This window comes from Seriola lalandi, unplaced genomic scaffold, assembly GCF_002814215.2.
Source record: "Seriola lalandi dorsalis isolate HSWRI2012SDOR001 ecotype SW California unplaced genomic scaffold, Sedor1 jcf7180002054840, whole genome shotgun sequence".
Lineage (NCBI taxonomy): Eukaryota > Metazoa > Chordata > Actinopteri > Carangiformes > Carangidae > Seriola > Seriola lalandi.
Window position 1 is genome coordinate 747,954 of NW_019525393.1, and position 14,874 is coordinate 762,827.

Genomic DNA, 14,874 nt, shown 5'->3' on the forward strand with positions numbered 1-14,874 from the left:
GTATCCTTTGACGTTTTGTGGCATTTTTATGCCTAATTATATCATTTCGTCTCATGCCTGACTATACTATGACGTTTTTAAGACTTTTTGTGCCTTACTATAATATGACTTTTTATGCCATACAATACTTTGTCATTTTTATGACTTTTTATGCCTTACTATACTATGTCGTTTTTTTTGCCTTTTATGTCTTACTATACTAGGTCATTTTCTTTTACTTTTTATGCCTTACTATACTATGTAATTTTCATGACTTTTCATGCCTTAATATACTATGTGGTATTTATACCGTATCATACTATTATGTTTTTTTGACTTTTTATGCCTTACTATACTATATTATTTTTATGACTTTTTATGCCTTACTATACTATGTCGTTTTTATTGCCTTTTATGCCTTACTATACAATGACTTTTCAGCCTTACTATACTATGTCGTTTTTATTGCCTTTTATGTCTTCCTATACTAGGTCATTTTTCTTTACTTTTTAGGCCTTACTATACTATGACCGTTTTTATGACTTTTTATTCCTTATTATACTATCACGTTTTTTTGACTTTTATGTCTTACTATATTAGGTCGTTTTTATGACTTTTTATGCCTTACTATACTATTTCATTTTTATTGCCTTTCATGCTTTACTATACTATGACTTTTCATGCCTTACTATACTTTGTTGTTTTTATTGCCTTTTATGCCTTACTATACTAGGTATTTTTTTTGACTTTTTATGCCTTACTATACTATGTTGTTTTTCTTACTTTTTATGCCTCACAATACTATGTCGTTTTTATGACTTTTTATGCCTTACTATACTATGTCGTTTTCATTACCTTTTATTTCTTACTATACTAGGTCGTTTTTTTTTTACTTTTTATGCCTTACTATACTATGTTGTTTTTCTTACTTTTTATGCCTTATTATACTATGTCGTTTTTAAGACTTTTTATGACTTACTATACTTACTTTTTATGCCTTACTATACTAACTTTTTATGCCTTACTATACTATGACCTTTTTTATGACGTTTTATGCGTTATTATAGCATGACATTTTTTTGACTTTTCATGCCTTACTATAATGTGACTTTTTATGCCTTACTATACTATGTCGTTTTTATGACTTTTAATGCCTTACTATACTATGACTTTTTATGCCTTACTATACTATGTTGTTTTCATTGCCTTTTATGCCTTACTATCTAGGTCGGTTTTTTTGACTCTTTATGCTTTACTGTACTATGTCGTTTTTGTGACTTTTTATGCCTTATTATATTATGACTTTTCATGCCTTACTACACTATGTCGTTTTTATTGCCTTTTATGCCTTAATATAGTATGATGTTTTTTTGACGTTTTATGCCATACTATACTATGACATTTTTTGGCATTTTTATGCCTAATTATAGTATTTTGTCTAATGCCTTGCCTTACTATGATGTTTTGTACAGCCTTTTATACCATAATATAATATGATGTTTTTTTGACGTTTTATGCCATTCTATACTATGACGTTTTTTGGCTTTTTTTCTGCCATGGTATACTTTGATGTTTTTTGGCATTTTTATGCCTAATTATAGTATTTTGTCTAATGCATTGCCATGCTATGACGTGCATATTACCTTTTATGCCTTAATATACTATGATGTTTTTTTTACGTTTTATGCCATAGTATACTATGACGATTTTTAGCTTTGTTCTTCCAAGGTATACTTTGACGTTTTGTGGCATTTTTATGCCTAATTATATCATTTTGTCTCATGCCTGACTATACTATGAGGTTTTTAAGACTTTTTGTGCCTTACTATAATATGACTTTTTATGCCATACAATACTTTGTCATTTTTATGACTTTTTATGCCTTACTATACTATGTCGTTTTTTTTGCCTTTTATGTCTTACTATACTAGGTCATTTTCTTTTACTTTTTATGCCTTACTATACTATGTCATTTTCATGACTTTTCATGCCTTAATATACTATGTGGTATTTATACCGTATCATACTATTATGTTTTTTTGACTTTTTATGCCTTACTATACTATATTATTTTTATGACTTTTTATGCCTTACTATACTATGTCGTTTTTATTGCCTTTTATGCCTTACTATAAAATGACTTTTCATGCCTTACTATACTATGTCGTTTTTATGACTTTTATGCCTTACTATACTCTGTTGTTTTCATTGCCTTTTATGCCTTACTATCTAGGTCGGTTTTTTTGACTCTTTATGCTTTACTGTACTATGTCGTTTTTGTGACTTTTTATGCCTTATTATATTATGACTTTTCATGCCTTACTACACTATGTCGTTTTTATTGCCTTTTATGCCTTACTATACTAGGTCGTTTTTTTTTACTTTTTATGCCTTACTATATTATGTCGTATTTATACCTTATCATATTATGACGTTTTTATGACTTTTTATGCCTTACTATACTAGGTCGTTTCTTTTTACTTTTTATGCCTTACTATACTATGTCGATTTTTTAAAACTTTTTATGCCTTACTATATTATGTCGTTTTTTTATGACTCTTTATGCCTTACTATACTATGTCGTATGTATACCTTATCACACTATGTCATTTTTATGACTTTTTATGCCTTCATATAGTATGACTTTTCAATCCTTAATCTACTATATTGTTTCATTCTTTACTGTATTATGACTTTTTATATTTACTATACTATGACTTTTTATGGCTTAGTATGTTATGAATTCTTATGCTTATTGTTACATTTTTGTAAACTGATGTTGGACTCCAGAGCAGAGACAGAACACAAAAAACACCAGCAATAACAGTGCAATGAAGTTTATTGGGGAGAAAGCAATGGTGATGGTGAATGTGGATGGGGAGTGGGTTTGGGGAATCCTGGTGTCAGGTGATAACTCGAGGCAGGAGTATGGAGGATACTGGAGGCCAGAGGCAGGTGAGTACCACTCTGGAACATGAGTGACAGTAGACCAAAAGTGGGTGGGTGTTGTGGTGTAGCGACAGCGGAGTGTGGCAGGATCAGCAGTCCACAAATCAGGAAGTCTTCTGGAGAACAGGAGGAGAAAAAAGTTACTACAGACAAAACATTCCAAAGATCAGTGGATCAAAATATAACTCTGTGGTCACGTAAACTAATCAGAGTAGCTGAGAGTGTAACTACCACTGTGAAGAGCGGAACAATCTTGTGACGAATGGATGGATGACTGGGGTAGATATAGTGCAGATGATGAATGATAGATGGCAGGTATGGTGGTGTGCTGCTGTCCAGACCATGCCTCTGTTGAGTCACCTGGTGCAAGGAGAAGCACACAGACAGACACATATATCATGTCTTACTATACTATGACTTTTTATGTCTTAGTATACTATGACTTTTTAATGCCTAACTATACTATAAAATTTTTACGACTAACTATACTATACTACTTATTATACCTTACTATACTATGACTTTTTATGCCATGCTTTCCCATGACTTTTTCTGACTTACTATACTTTGACTTTTTCTGACTTACTATACTGTGAATTTTTTATGACTTACTGTACTATGAGTTTTTTATGTAGTACTGTACTATAACATTCTTAGGCCTTACTATACTATGTCGTTTTTATGAATTTTTATGCCTTACCATACTAACTTTTTATGCCTTACTATACTTTGACCTTTTTTAAGACTTTTTTTGCCTTATTATACTATGACGTTTTTATGACTTTTTATGCTTTACTATACTATGAATTTTCATGCCTTACTATTATATGAATTTTCATGCCTTACTATACTATGTCGTTTTCTTTTACTTTTTATGCCTTACTATACTATGTTGTTTTTATTGCCTTTTATGCCTTACTATACTATGTCCTTTTTATTGCCTTTTATGCCTTACTATACTATGTCGTATGTATACCTTATCATACTATGTCGTTTTCATGACTTTTTATGCCTTACTATACTATGTCGTATGTATACCTTATCACACTATGCCATTTTTATGACTTTTTATGCCTTCCTATAATATGACTTTTCAATCCTTAATCTACTATATTGTTTCATTCTTTACTGTATTATGACTTTTTATATTTACTATACTATGACTTTTTATGGCTTAGTATGTTATGAATTCTTATGCTTATTGTTACATTTTTGTAAACAGATGTTGGACTCCAGAGCAGAGACAGAACACAAAAAACACCAGCAATAACAGTGCAATGAAGTTTATTGGGGAGAAAGCAATGGTGATGGTGAATGTGGATGGGGAGTGGGTTTGGGGAATCCTGGTGTCAGGTGATAACTCGAGGCAGGAGTATGGAGGATACTGGAGGCCAGAGGCAGGTGAGTACCACTCTGGAACATGAGTGACAGTAGACCAAAAGTGGGTGGGTGGTGTGGTGTAGCGACAGCGGAGTGTGGCAGGATCAGCAGTCCACAAATCAGGAAGTCTTCTGGAGAACAGGAGGAGAAAAAAGTTACTACAGACAAAACACTTCAAAGATCAGTGGATCAAAATATAACTCTGTGGTCACGTAAACTAATCAGAGTAGCTGAGAGAGTATCTACCACTGTGAAGAGCGGAACAATCTTGTGACGAATGGATGGATGACTGGGATAGATATAGTGCAGATGATGAATGATAGATGGCAGGTATGGTGGTGTGCTGCTGTCCAGACCATGCCTCTGTTGAGTCACCTGGTGCAAGGAGAAGCACACAGACAGACACATACATCATGTCTTACTATACTATGACTTTTTATGTCTTAGTATACTATGACTTTTTAATGCCTAACTATACTATAACATTTTTACGACTAACTATACTATACTACTTATTATACCTTACTATACTATGACTTTTTATGCCATGCTTTACCATGACTTTTTCTGACTTACTATACTTTGACTTTTTCTGACTTACTATACTGTGACTTTTTTCTGACTTACTGTACTATGAGTTTTTTATGTCGTACTGTACTATAACATTCTAAGGCCTTACTATACTATATCGTTTTTATGAATTTTTATGCCTTACCATACTAACTTTTTATGCCTTACTATACTATGACCTTTTTTAAGACTTTTTTTGCCTTATTATACTATGACCTTTTTATGACTTTTTATGCCTTACTATACTATGAATTTTCATGCCTTACTATTATATGAATTTCCATGCCTTACTATACTATGTCGTTTTCTTTTACTTTTTATGCCTTACTATACTATGTTGTTTTTATTGCCTTTTATGCCTTACTATACTATGTCGTTTTTATTGCCTTTTATGCCTTACTATACTATGTCGTTTTTATGAATTTTTATGCCTTACCATACTAACTTTTTATGCCTAACTATACTATGACCTTTTTTAAGACTTTTTTTGCCTTATTATACTATGACATTTTTATGACTTTTCATGCCTTATTATACTACGTCGTTTTTTTACCTTGTATGTCTTACTATACTAGGTCGTTTTTTTTTTTATTTTTATGCTTTACTATACTATGTAATTTTCATGACTTTTCATGCCTTAATATACCATGTGGTATTTATACCGTATCATACTATGACATTTTTTTGACTTTTTATGCCTTCCTATACTATATTATTTTTATGACTTTTTACGCCTTACTATTCTATGTCGTTTTTATGACTTTTTATGCCTTACTATACTATGACCTTTTTTATGAATTTTTATACTATGTCATTTTCATGACTTTTCATGCCTTAATATACTATGTGGTATTTATACTATATCATACTATGACGTTTTTTTGACTTTTTATGCCTTACTCCCCTATGACTTTTTATGCCTTACTATACTATGTCGTCATCATGCATTACCATACTATGAAATTTTTGACTTTTTATGCCTCAATAAACTATTTCATTTTCATGACTTTTTGGGCCTAACTATACCATGTCATTTTATTATGACTTTTTATGCCTTACTATATTATGTTGTTTTTATGCCTTTTATGCCTTACTATACTATGTCATATTTTTTTTACTTTTTATGCCTTACTATACTCGGCTGTTTTTTTTTACTTTTTATGCCTTACTATACTATGTCGTTTTTATGAATTTTTATGCCTTACTATACTATGTCATTTTCATGACTTTTCATGCCTTACTATACTACGTCATTTTTATTGCCTTTTATGCCTTACTATACTATGTTGTTTTTATGACTTTTTATGCCTTTCCATACTAACTTTTTATGCCCTACTATATTATGACCTTTTTTATATGACTTTTTATGCCTTATTATTGTATGTCATTTTCATGACTTTTTGGGCCTTACTATACCATGTCGTTTTATTATGATTTTTTATGCCTTACTATACTATGTCGTTTGATTATAAATTTTTATCCCTTACTATATTATGTTGTTTTTATGCCTTTTATGCCTTACTATACTATGTCATATTTATACCTTATTATACCATGACGTTTTTATGACTTTTTCTGCCTTACTATACTATGATGTTTCTTTGACTTTTCATGCCTTACTTTCCTATGACTTTTTATGTCTCACGCTACTATGTCTTTTCATGTCTTAGTATACTATGACTTTTTTTATGCCTTACTATACTATTACTTTCTTAAGCCTTTCTTAACTATGACTTTTTATGTCTTACTATCTATGACTTTTTATGCCTTACTTTTGTATGACTTTTTATGTCTCACTATACTATGACTTTTTTATGTCTCACTATACTATGACTTTTTAATGCCTTACTATACCATGTCGTTTTTATGATTTTTTATGCCTTTGTACTATGTCGTTTTTATGACTTTTTATGTCTTACTATACTATGACTTTTTTATGTCTTACTATACAATGACTTTTTATGTTTTAGTAGACTATGACTTTTTAATGACTTACTACACTATGACTTTTTAAAGCCTTACTATAATATGTCGTTTATATGAATTTTCATGCCCTAGTACTATGTCATGTTTACGACTTTTTATGCCTTACTATACTATGTCATTTTTATGCCTTATTATACTAGGTCGTTTTTATGAGTTTTTATGCCTCACTATACTATGTCGTTGTTATGACTTTTAATGCCTTAGTATACTATGTAGGTTTCATGATTTTTTATGCCTTAGTATACTATGATGTTTTTATGACTGCTCCATTCAGTATACATATATTTACATATACTGACACAAACTTTGTGAAGGTCATGAGTCAGTTGTTGAAGTCCTCGTCTTTTAACTGTTTTTATGTTTCAACTTTTTCAAATGTTGTGACTATAAAAAGTCAGCAACAATCATGCATACATGTTTAGTTTCTTCAGAAACTTTAACATTTTTGAGTTATTATCTAATACATGTCCAGTTCCTGTTAATGACTATACTCTGTAAATTGTAGCATGCAGTCTCATGCAGATTTCTTCAGTTACACTATATCAGATGTATGACTGTCACAGCAGGACACTTAAAATGATATTATAAGACCTGGGTGAGTGTGAGGTCATGTCTAAATGTTGTTTCAGTTAGTACCTGTACTGGCAAAAGTGTCCAAGTAAATTTTAAGCCATGATAGAGGTGAATTTGTGCATTAATATTTTCTTCTTTAAATCAAATACAAAACAGGAGAACTCATTGTGTTCTCTCTTTTGTTCTGTGTTCTCTCTCTTGTTCTCTAATGTGGGATGATGAGCACTGAAAAAGTGCTCAGAAGCCAACAATACTTATTGCTGCTAAGGTTTGCTGTCACAGTTTGTTGTAAAATCAGTGACAGGCTTCAAATTTCAGTAAAAAAGAGCAAATGAATTAACCTAATTTGATGCACTTTTCACCCCTGAGTGAAAAGATATTTGCTATAGAGAGATTCAGAGACAAATTGAGCAGCATTCATAAAACTGAAAAAAAAACAACACAGTTACATAACATCATGTGAGAAGAGGGTGAGAGCAATGCAGACAGGCAGCTTTATCCACTCTAGTCCTCTCACTGTCTTTCATTTTTCATTCAGCTTGTCTTCTGTCTTTCTTTTTACTTGTTCTTCTTTTTCATTTTACCACTTTTTATTCCTTCCACCTCTGCCTCTAACATGTACAGTTCTTTGATTCCACTTATCTAATCTCTTTGCCTATTTTCTCTCTCTCACTCACTCACTCACTCACTCACTCACTCACTCACTCACTCACAGCCTCTTGTAAAAAAAACTGATGATAGGTATCCTAGCAACAAGTCTTTTTCCAGTGTCCTAACTGGATAGCAAAGTGACTTTGTCCCTCCTGACTCCCACAACGAATGAAACAACAAATGTGTACTCCCTTAGGAGCGAGGTGGCCAATCACTTTGAAGCATCTTGCTTGTTCTGGAGTCAGTAGGCCAGAAGGATAATGGTTGAAGAGAATGACCTGTTGCTGTCTTGTCAACAGACCATCCTGTGCTGGAGTGAAAGGATTTCTATTTCTAACAAATGCCTTCTTGAAGCAATCTGTCTCACATCATAGTCCACATCCGACTCTTGACCTTCGCAAAGTTTGAAAGGGGGATTTGTCATTACACTGGCAAGCATCAAAAGTTATATTTTGTGAGCTTGACTGACACCACACTCACCGCACAGCAGCTACAAGCAGCACTTTTAGGAGAAATAGATGTGATACTTCATAACATGCATACAAAGAGCATGAGTATGAGCCTCAGAGGCTTCTTACTAAGCCTGCAAGAAATTATGAAAGTTTAATTCTCATCAAGCATTCCCCCTCTGATAATGTTTTACAGGGCAACATAAATAAAGGACTTGACTCTGCCTGAAAAGCACAGTGAGTGTTTGCCAGCCGCTTTGGGTGGCCATACTTTTTATGCAGGGCACTTCCTTTAAGCTTCTAATGACGAGTGACCCTTGCGTGAAGGGATTCTTAGAGACTAGGTCAGGCTTTTAGAGTCAGGGGAGTTCCTAGTGCACCGAGTCTATCACGCCTGGAAACCAGGCAATCAACTTGTGTATGAACAAACCTTACAAATCCTACAAATCCTACAAACTCCCTTTTTTAAACCTAGAAGGAAACAATTGTTTGTCAAGCAGCTTGGGTTATTAACACTCTATGACGGGCTGATCATTCATCATTAGCTGCTGACAACAACAATCCTGATTTTAAATGAGGAAATCCATTCATATTGTACGCTCGGGTGCAGAGTGACTCCTGGAGGGGACAAAGAGGTGTGAGTTGGTATGCTGGGAGCAAAGCCCCAGGAGCAAATGCATTGACAAAGGGAACCAAACAGTTGACATCAATTCATAAATCAAACGGGGTCACCGGCTATTTGAAGATTAGGACTTGACTTCCCACAAGTCTTGAACCAACAAACACCTGAGGTAAAACAAGTGGTGTTTAGCCTTCTGTTGTGGACACACATTATTGTAATGTAATCTGTGTTGTTGCAGCATGTAAATTTTCAAGCTGGCTACAGTCCAACATATACTACATTTTTCAGGGCAACAACAATAACAAAATCTGAAAGTATAATTTAAAAAAATCTTTATTGGCCAACATGAGTTTATTCAACAAAGATAAACAAATATTTTTGATAAAGATATGCATGTTAAATTTGGTTGTTAACAAAATTGTGAGAAAAATATGGACTAAGTGAGACATTTACAGTTGAAAAATAAAGTTGTCAGTGCCCACTGGTGGCCAAATGATGTAATAGTTAGTGTGCGGCATCTATACAATATATATATACGCCGATACAAATCTATCTGTGATAAGCTAATATGGATCAATAATATTAACCATGCTAATCTATTTGTTGACTAGATATAGGTTTTATCATATCATATTGTGATTATGTGTACATCAACACATTTCTCTCTCTCTTTTTTTTGTAATCAAGATGAAACTTTAAATGTAAACCAATTCAGAAATTTACCTCTAAAAGCTAAGCTGTAGTAATGGTGAGCTTTGAGGCTCATAAAATGCTATAATTGGTTTTGTTAGTCCGACTGATTGCATGCTGAATTTATGACTTTGCATTAATGGAGGTATGATGTCTGCAGTTCAGGTATACCAGACCAAAAAAAAGGAAAACAGGGCTGAGAAAGGTATTCAGTTCTGAAGTTCAGTCAATTCTGGCCACTGAGAAACACCAGAGGAATAGTCCACCAGCTTGCCACAACAGATACGTCATAATATAATAATATCCATATGTTTCATTGGGGGTAGAAAAAAATAAGTCAAATGTAGCATAACAAATCAAAATGTACCATCCACTAGAATGGACTGCATCTAACTATTATCTTCATTAATGATTAATAAGCAGATTATTTTCCCAATCAATGGACTGATCCCAAAATACATTCAGTTTACTATCACATATGACATAGAAAGCAAAGCATCCTCACATTAGGGAAGCTGCAACCAGCATGTTTGGAATTTTTGCATAAGCTTCTAACTCGTTATCAATATAGTGGCTAATTGATTTTCTGGACTAATCGACTAATTGACTCGATTAATCGTCCAGTTGTAGCCACATCCTACTGGTGGACTTAACCATATTTAATCGGGGTTGACATGAGCAACTTGCTGTTGTTTCCAGTTTTTGTTGTTGTTGTTGTTGTTGTTGAAATAACTAAATACGATGCTTAAACTTAAATGTACCCAACTTTTTCATCTCGTGTTTTTCCGTCTCCCCGTGCCACCCTGCTCTCTCTGCGCCGGGGTAACGCTGATGTGAGAGCTACACTGGTTACCATATGGCGTCTATCCAACTAGAGGCGCTTGAGAGTAAGTAGACCGCTTGGAGAGTGGGAGCGCAGTCGCAGGTTATCCATCGCCTAGTGCAAGATCTACCGTCACTCTGCCACGTCTGGGATCTTCCTTTATATAGACGAGAGACTCAACAAAACCACCTCACTCAACGCGGATCCAGATTGTTCTCTTTCTCCTCTGTTGCCCCCTCTCTCCTGTTTTTTTTCACCCCCCTGATCAGGCTTAACCATCTTGTGTTTTGTAAAGGCAATTGTTAGTGCGCATCATCGCGGGAGCCAAAAGGAGGTTTGCCACTGTTCCATAGGAGACTGGTGAGTAGTGCCACTCAAGTTACATGTTCTTTGATTCCTATTAGCATGATCATTTCTGTCTCAGTCTTAGTCGCGATATTCTACCACCCTTTTTTCTTTTTGATTGACATGTGAACTTCTTATTAAGCTCCTGTCTTACAGTTAGTAAATAATGATGATTGGGTTGACTGATTGCTATGTAGACTACACTGTAATTGTTATTCAACAAGTGATTAAGTTCTTTTTTATTCTAAATGTTGTAGTGTAGAGTAAAGCTTTCACAGAAGTTTGTGGTTTAGTTGCAGGTTACTGAAAGCTTGTGTTTCTTTTAATCTTCCCACTTGCAAACATCCTCATCCTGGTTGTTTTAAGTGGTTAATTAATCTGATTTCTCTTGATTTGATCCTCCACATACATGCGGATCATTAGATGTCTGTGGTGTTGCATGGATGGGACAGTCCTGTTGAGATCCAGATGTCCCATGAAAGAATGTCCATGTAAAGTTCTGGTTATGATGTCACCTTTTTAAATCTTTTTTTAAAGAAAAAAATCTTCTGTCTATTTGTTTCTTTCTCTCTCAGCGGGCTGCTGGAGCGTCATGACAGCTGAGAAGAGCGGGCCCGTTATAAACGGTAAACCAGAGGATGGCAGAGACCCGGAAGGGTCCAGCTCCAGCCTAGACAATGGGGAGTACAATGAGAGGGGCCACTGGAACAACAAGATCGAGTTTGTCCTGTCTGTAGCCGGAGAGATCATCGGGCTGGGCAACGTCTGGAGGTTTCCTTACCTCTGCTACAAGAATGGAGGAGGTAGGGAAGTTTTCTTCACCTGTGCTTGTAGGATGGACATAAAAAGGAGAATGTTAATCATAGTAAAGGTGATTGGACAGGTTTTTGTGTTGGTGGGCATAAGATAAGCTCCCTTGCAGCAAGGAGAAGGTAAGCGTGGTACCTGTAAAGAAGGGATTAGGCAACACTGGAAAAGATCGAAACATAAGCAAGTATTACGTGTCATTAGATAAATAAGTAGACAAGGATGTGATTGTTAAAATGTACAAGACACATATCTGAGTAAAGGAGGTAGGACAAGCACTGTTATCTTTTACTGCACCAAAGGAGGGGGTAAATTTCATTGGATAAAAACTGAGCACGTAGCAGTTTCAAAGTTTATTATTTCATCCATTATGTACAATCATGTCAATAAAAAAGGTGGGCTCCCTCATTAGGTGCCATTAGACTGCACAGTATGGATCCTCCTCATAATCTAAAAAGGTCATCCTGCTCTATGAATGTGGCATCACAGTGAGTGCTTTCATGTGAATTTTGTGAATCCATCCTTACAGCGGTATTTAAAGTAGGAATTAAGAAGTAAATTTTGCTTTTAGGGGTTAGATTATATTTTGAACTTTTATGCTTTCTGATTTGTTGTTCTAGTAGATGTTCTGTATGTTTTTTCTTTTGTGTGCATACAGGTGCATTCTTCGTTCCGTATGTCATCTTCTTCATTTGCTGTGGCATCCCCGTGTTTTTCCTGGAGACTGCCCTGGGTCAGTTCACCAGTGAGGGAGGCATCACCTGCTGGAGGAAAATCTGCCCGCTGTTTGAGGGTAGGAACACACTCACTTCCCATTAATAATACTAATAATGAAAGAGAAAATGGGAGATTTTACGTAGACAAAGTGGTCGAGCTGATGACACTCACTTCTTCTTGGACACACACATTAAACATTATGATGATCTTGGGTCATTCATTCAATATTTTTTAATGTATTTATTTATTTTTTATCAGTTTTTAACCAGCTGTACAACTTACTGACTTCTACAGGTGTCTTATTGACACTGGTCAAATCTGACGTAATACATTTTTTTTTTCAATTCCTACAGGTATTGGCTATGCAACGCAGGTGATTGAGGCTCATCTAAACGTGTACTATATAGTGATCCTAGCCTGGGCAATCTTCTACCTCTTCAACTGCTTCACCACTGAGCTGCCTTGGGCTGGCTGTGGACATTACTGGAATACAGGTAGGTCACGTTGGATGAGACGGGAAAATCTCCTTGCAACCACAGATCATCATGTTCATCCTTTTTGTTTCTTGAGAGAAGAAAGTTGAAAATACAGATTTTTATATATAGTGTCATATCTATATAATATCTATATCATGTCTAACATGTTGTGTTTCTACAGAGAACTGTGTTGACTACTATGGAGAAAATTCCACCAACATCACAAACCCCAACGCAACTTCTCCAGTCATTGAGTTCTGGGAGTGAGTACATTTCTTATTTCTAATTCTTTTTCATTTGAGATTCATGTTCCGTCACAGTTTTTATATAAGACATCATGCTCTATTTGTGTTTGCAAAGTCACATTAAAGAACATACTACAATGGTGGCTTTTATCTCTACGGTATGAAATATTAATTGATGTGCCATTTGTCCTGTAACGGCATGAGTAGATGCTTTGTCAGTTCAGACAGTCCTCAACAAGTCCTCTCATTATCTAACATATTGTTGAATAGCTGAGCTGCCGACGGCTCCAGACTCTTTCAAAGACCCCTCCTCCCCCAACCTTTCCCCCAATAATTAGTCAGCCCTTTTCATATTTGTGTGTCAGCAGGCCCTGGTAGGCCAGCTGTCTCCCAGCTAGAGCCATGTGTGTGGCAGCAGATCAGGCCTTGTCAGTGTGTAATGCTGACCACACTTCCTGTCTCATTGCCAGTGGCTGTGTTTACACTGCTGGGTCAAATCTCATTTTCAACCCCCTGATTAATCTCTTCAAACTACATATCAGCATGACAACAGTTAAATTGAAATTGTCATGTGTATTATTGTGTCTAAATCAAAATGAAGTGAGATGCCTGCTGTAAAAATGATGAAAACGTCAGATATGAGCCAGTAACATAAACCTAAGCCCTGAGACAGACATGGCTTGAAGAGCCGACCAACATGTTGCTGGCAAAAATAGCAACGGACCGAGCCTTGTTTCGTCTGTGCCAAGACTGTTGTGTTTTGTACTGTATATACAGAATAAACATACAGCAGAGCCATAAATTAAACGAGCTTCATGTTGGTTCCACAAAAATAATAATCAAACAGACAAAATCATGCATTCAGGAGGGGAGGGGGTTGGAGGAGTTTCTCTCCAGGATTCAAAATTTATGAAAAATATTATATTTTTTAGATTTCAAAATTTCCCAAACAAGTAAACCAAAATTAGACATTTCTTTGGTAAAACTAACAAACCAAGTGATTAGATTTTTATATAGTGGTGTATTATATATAATATAATAGTACATAATAATATTTATGTGACCAGGTAGAGGATACCTTGCTTAGCTCTAGTTTAAACCATACAGAGTTAATAACAATAGATATTCCAGTCACCATGAAAATTTGCACAGCTACTCTATTTTACTCACATTAACAGTATGTAAGTAAGTCACACACAAAAGGGATGCTGCTGCATGCACCCATATAAAAACAATTCACCCACACTTTAGAGCACGGACAAGTATATTTACACACATTAGCGTTCACATCTTGCCCTCTCGGCTGACCAGGCAGGGACAGGGGGGCTGTGTTGGACCTAGCCTGTGGCCGGCCACCAAGAACATGTCATGATGATCAATGGCTGGTCAGGAGCTCCGGGGGTGAACTCGGTGGCAAAGATTTGGCAGCACCATGTAGCTCTGTGGCTCAGACTCTCGCTTCTCATCCTCCATCAATGCTGTTGCCTGGCTATGCTTCAACAAACAGGAAATGAACTGTTGATTCACCTCCGCTGACAAGCTATGATGTCATTATCGCTGATAACATGCCCTGTATCTGGCATCCACACCTGTAGGCATATCACAGTAAAAA

The 14,874-nt window shown here is 35.3% G+C and overlaps 1 protein-coding gene across 1 annotated transcript in view; it reads left to right on the forward strand.

The window, feature by feature from the left end:
* The first annotated feature begins 10,764 nt into the window (after window positions 1–10,764).
* Window positions 10,765–14,874, forward strand: part of slc6a11b (solute carrier family 6 member 11b) — a 27,614-nt gene continuing 23,504 nt past the window's right edge. Inside the window, exons 1-5 of the mRNA XM_023426824.2 lie at window positions 10,765–11,032; window positions 11,593–11,820; window positions 12,483–12,617; window positions 12,895–13,035; window positions 13,199–13,280. Coding sequence (XP_023282592.1) covers window positions 11,610–11,820; window positions 12,483–12,617; window positions 12,895–13,035; window positions 13,199–13,280 — 569 coding nt within the window. The 5' untranslated portion in view covers window positions 10,765–11,032; window positions 11,593–11,609. The remainder of the gene's footprint in view (window positions 11,033–11,592; window positions 11,821–12,482; window positions 12,618–12,894; window positions 13,036–13,198; window positions 13,281–14,874) is intronic.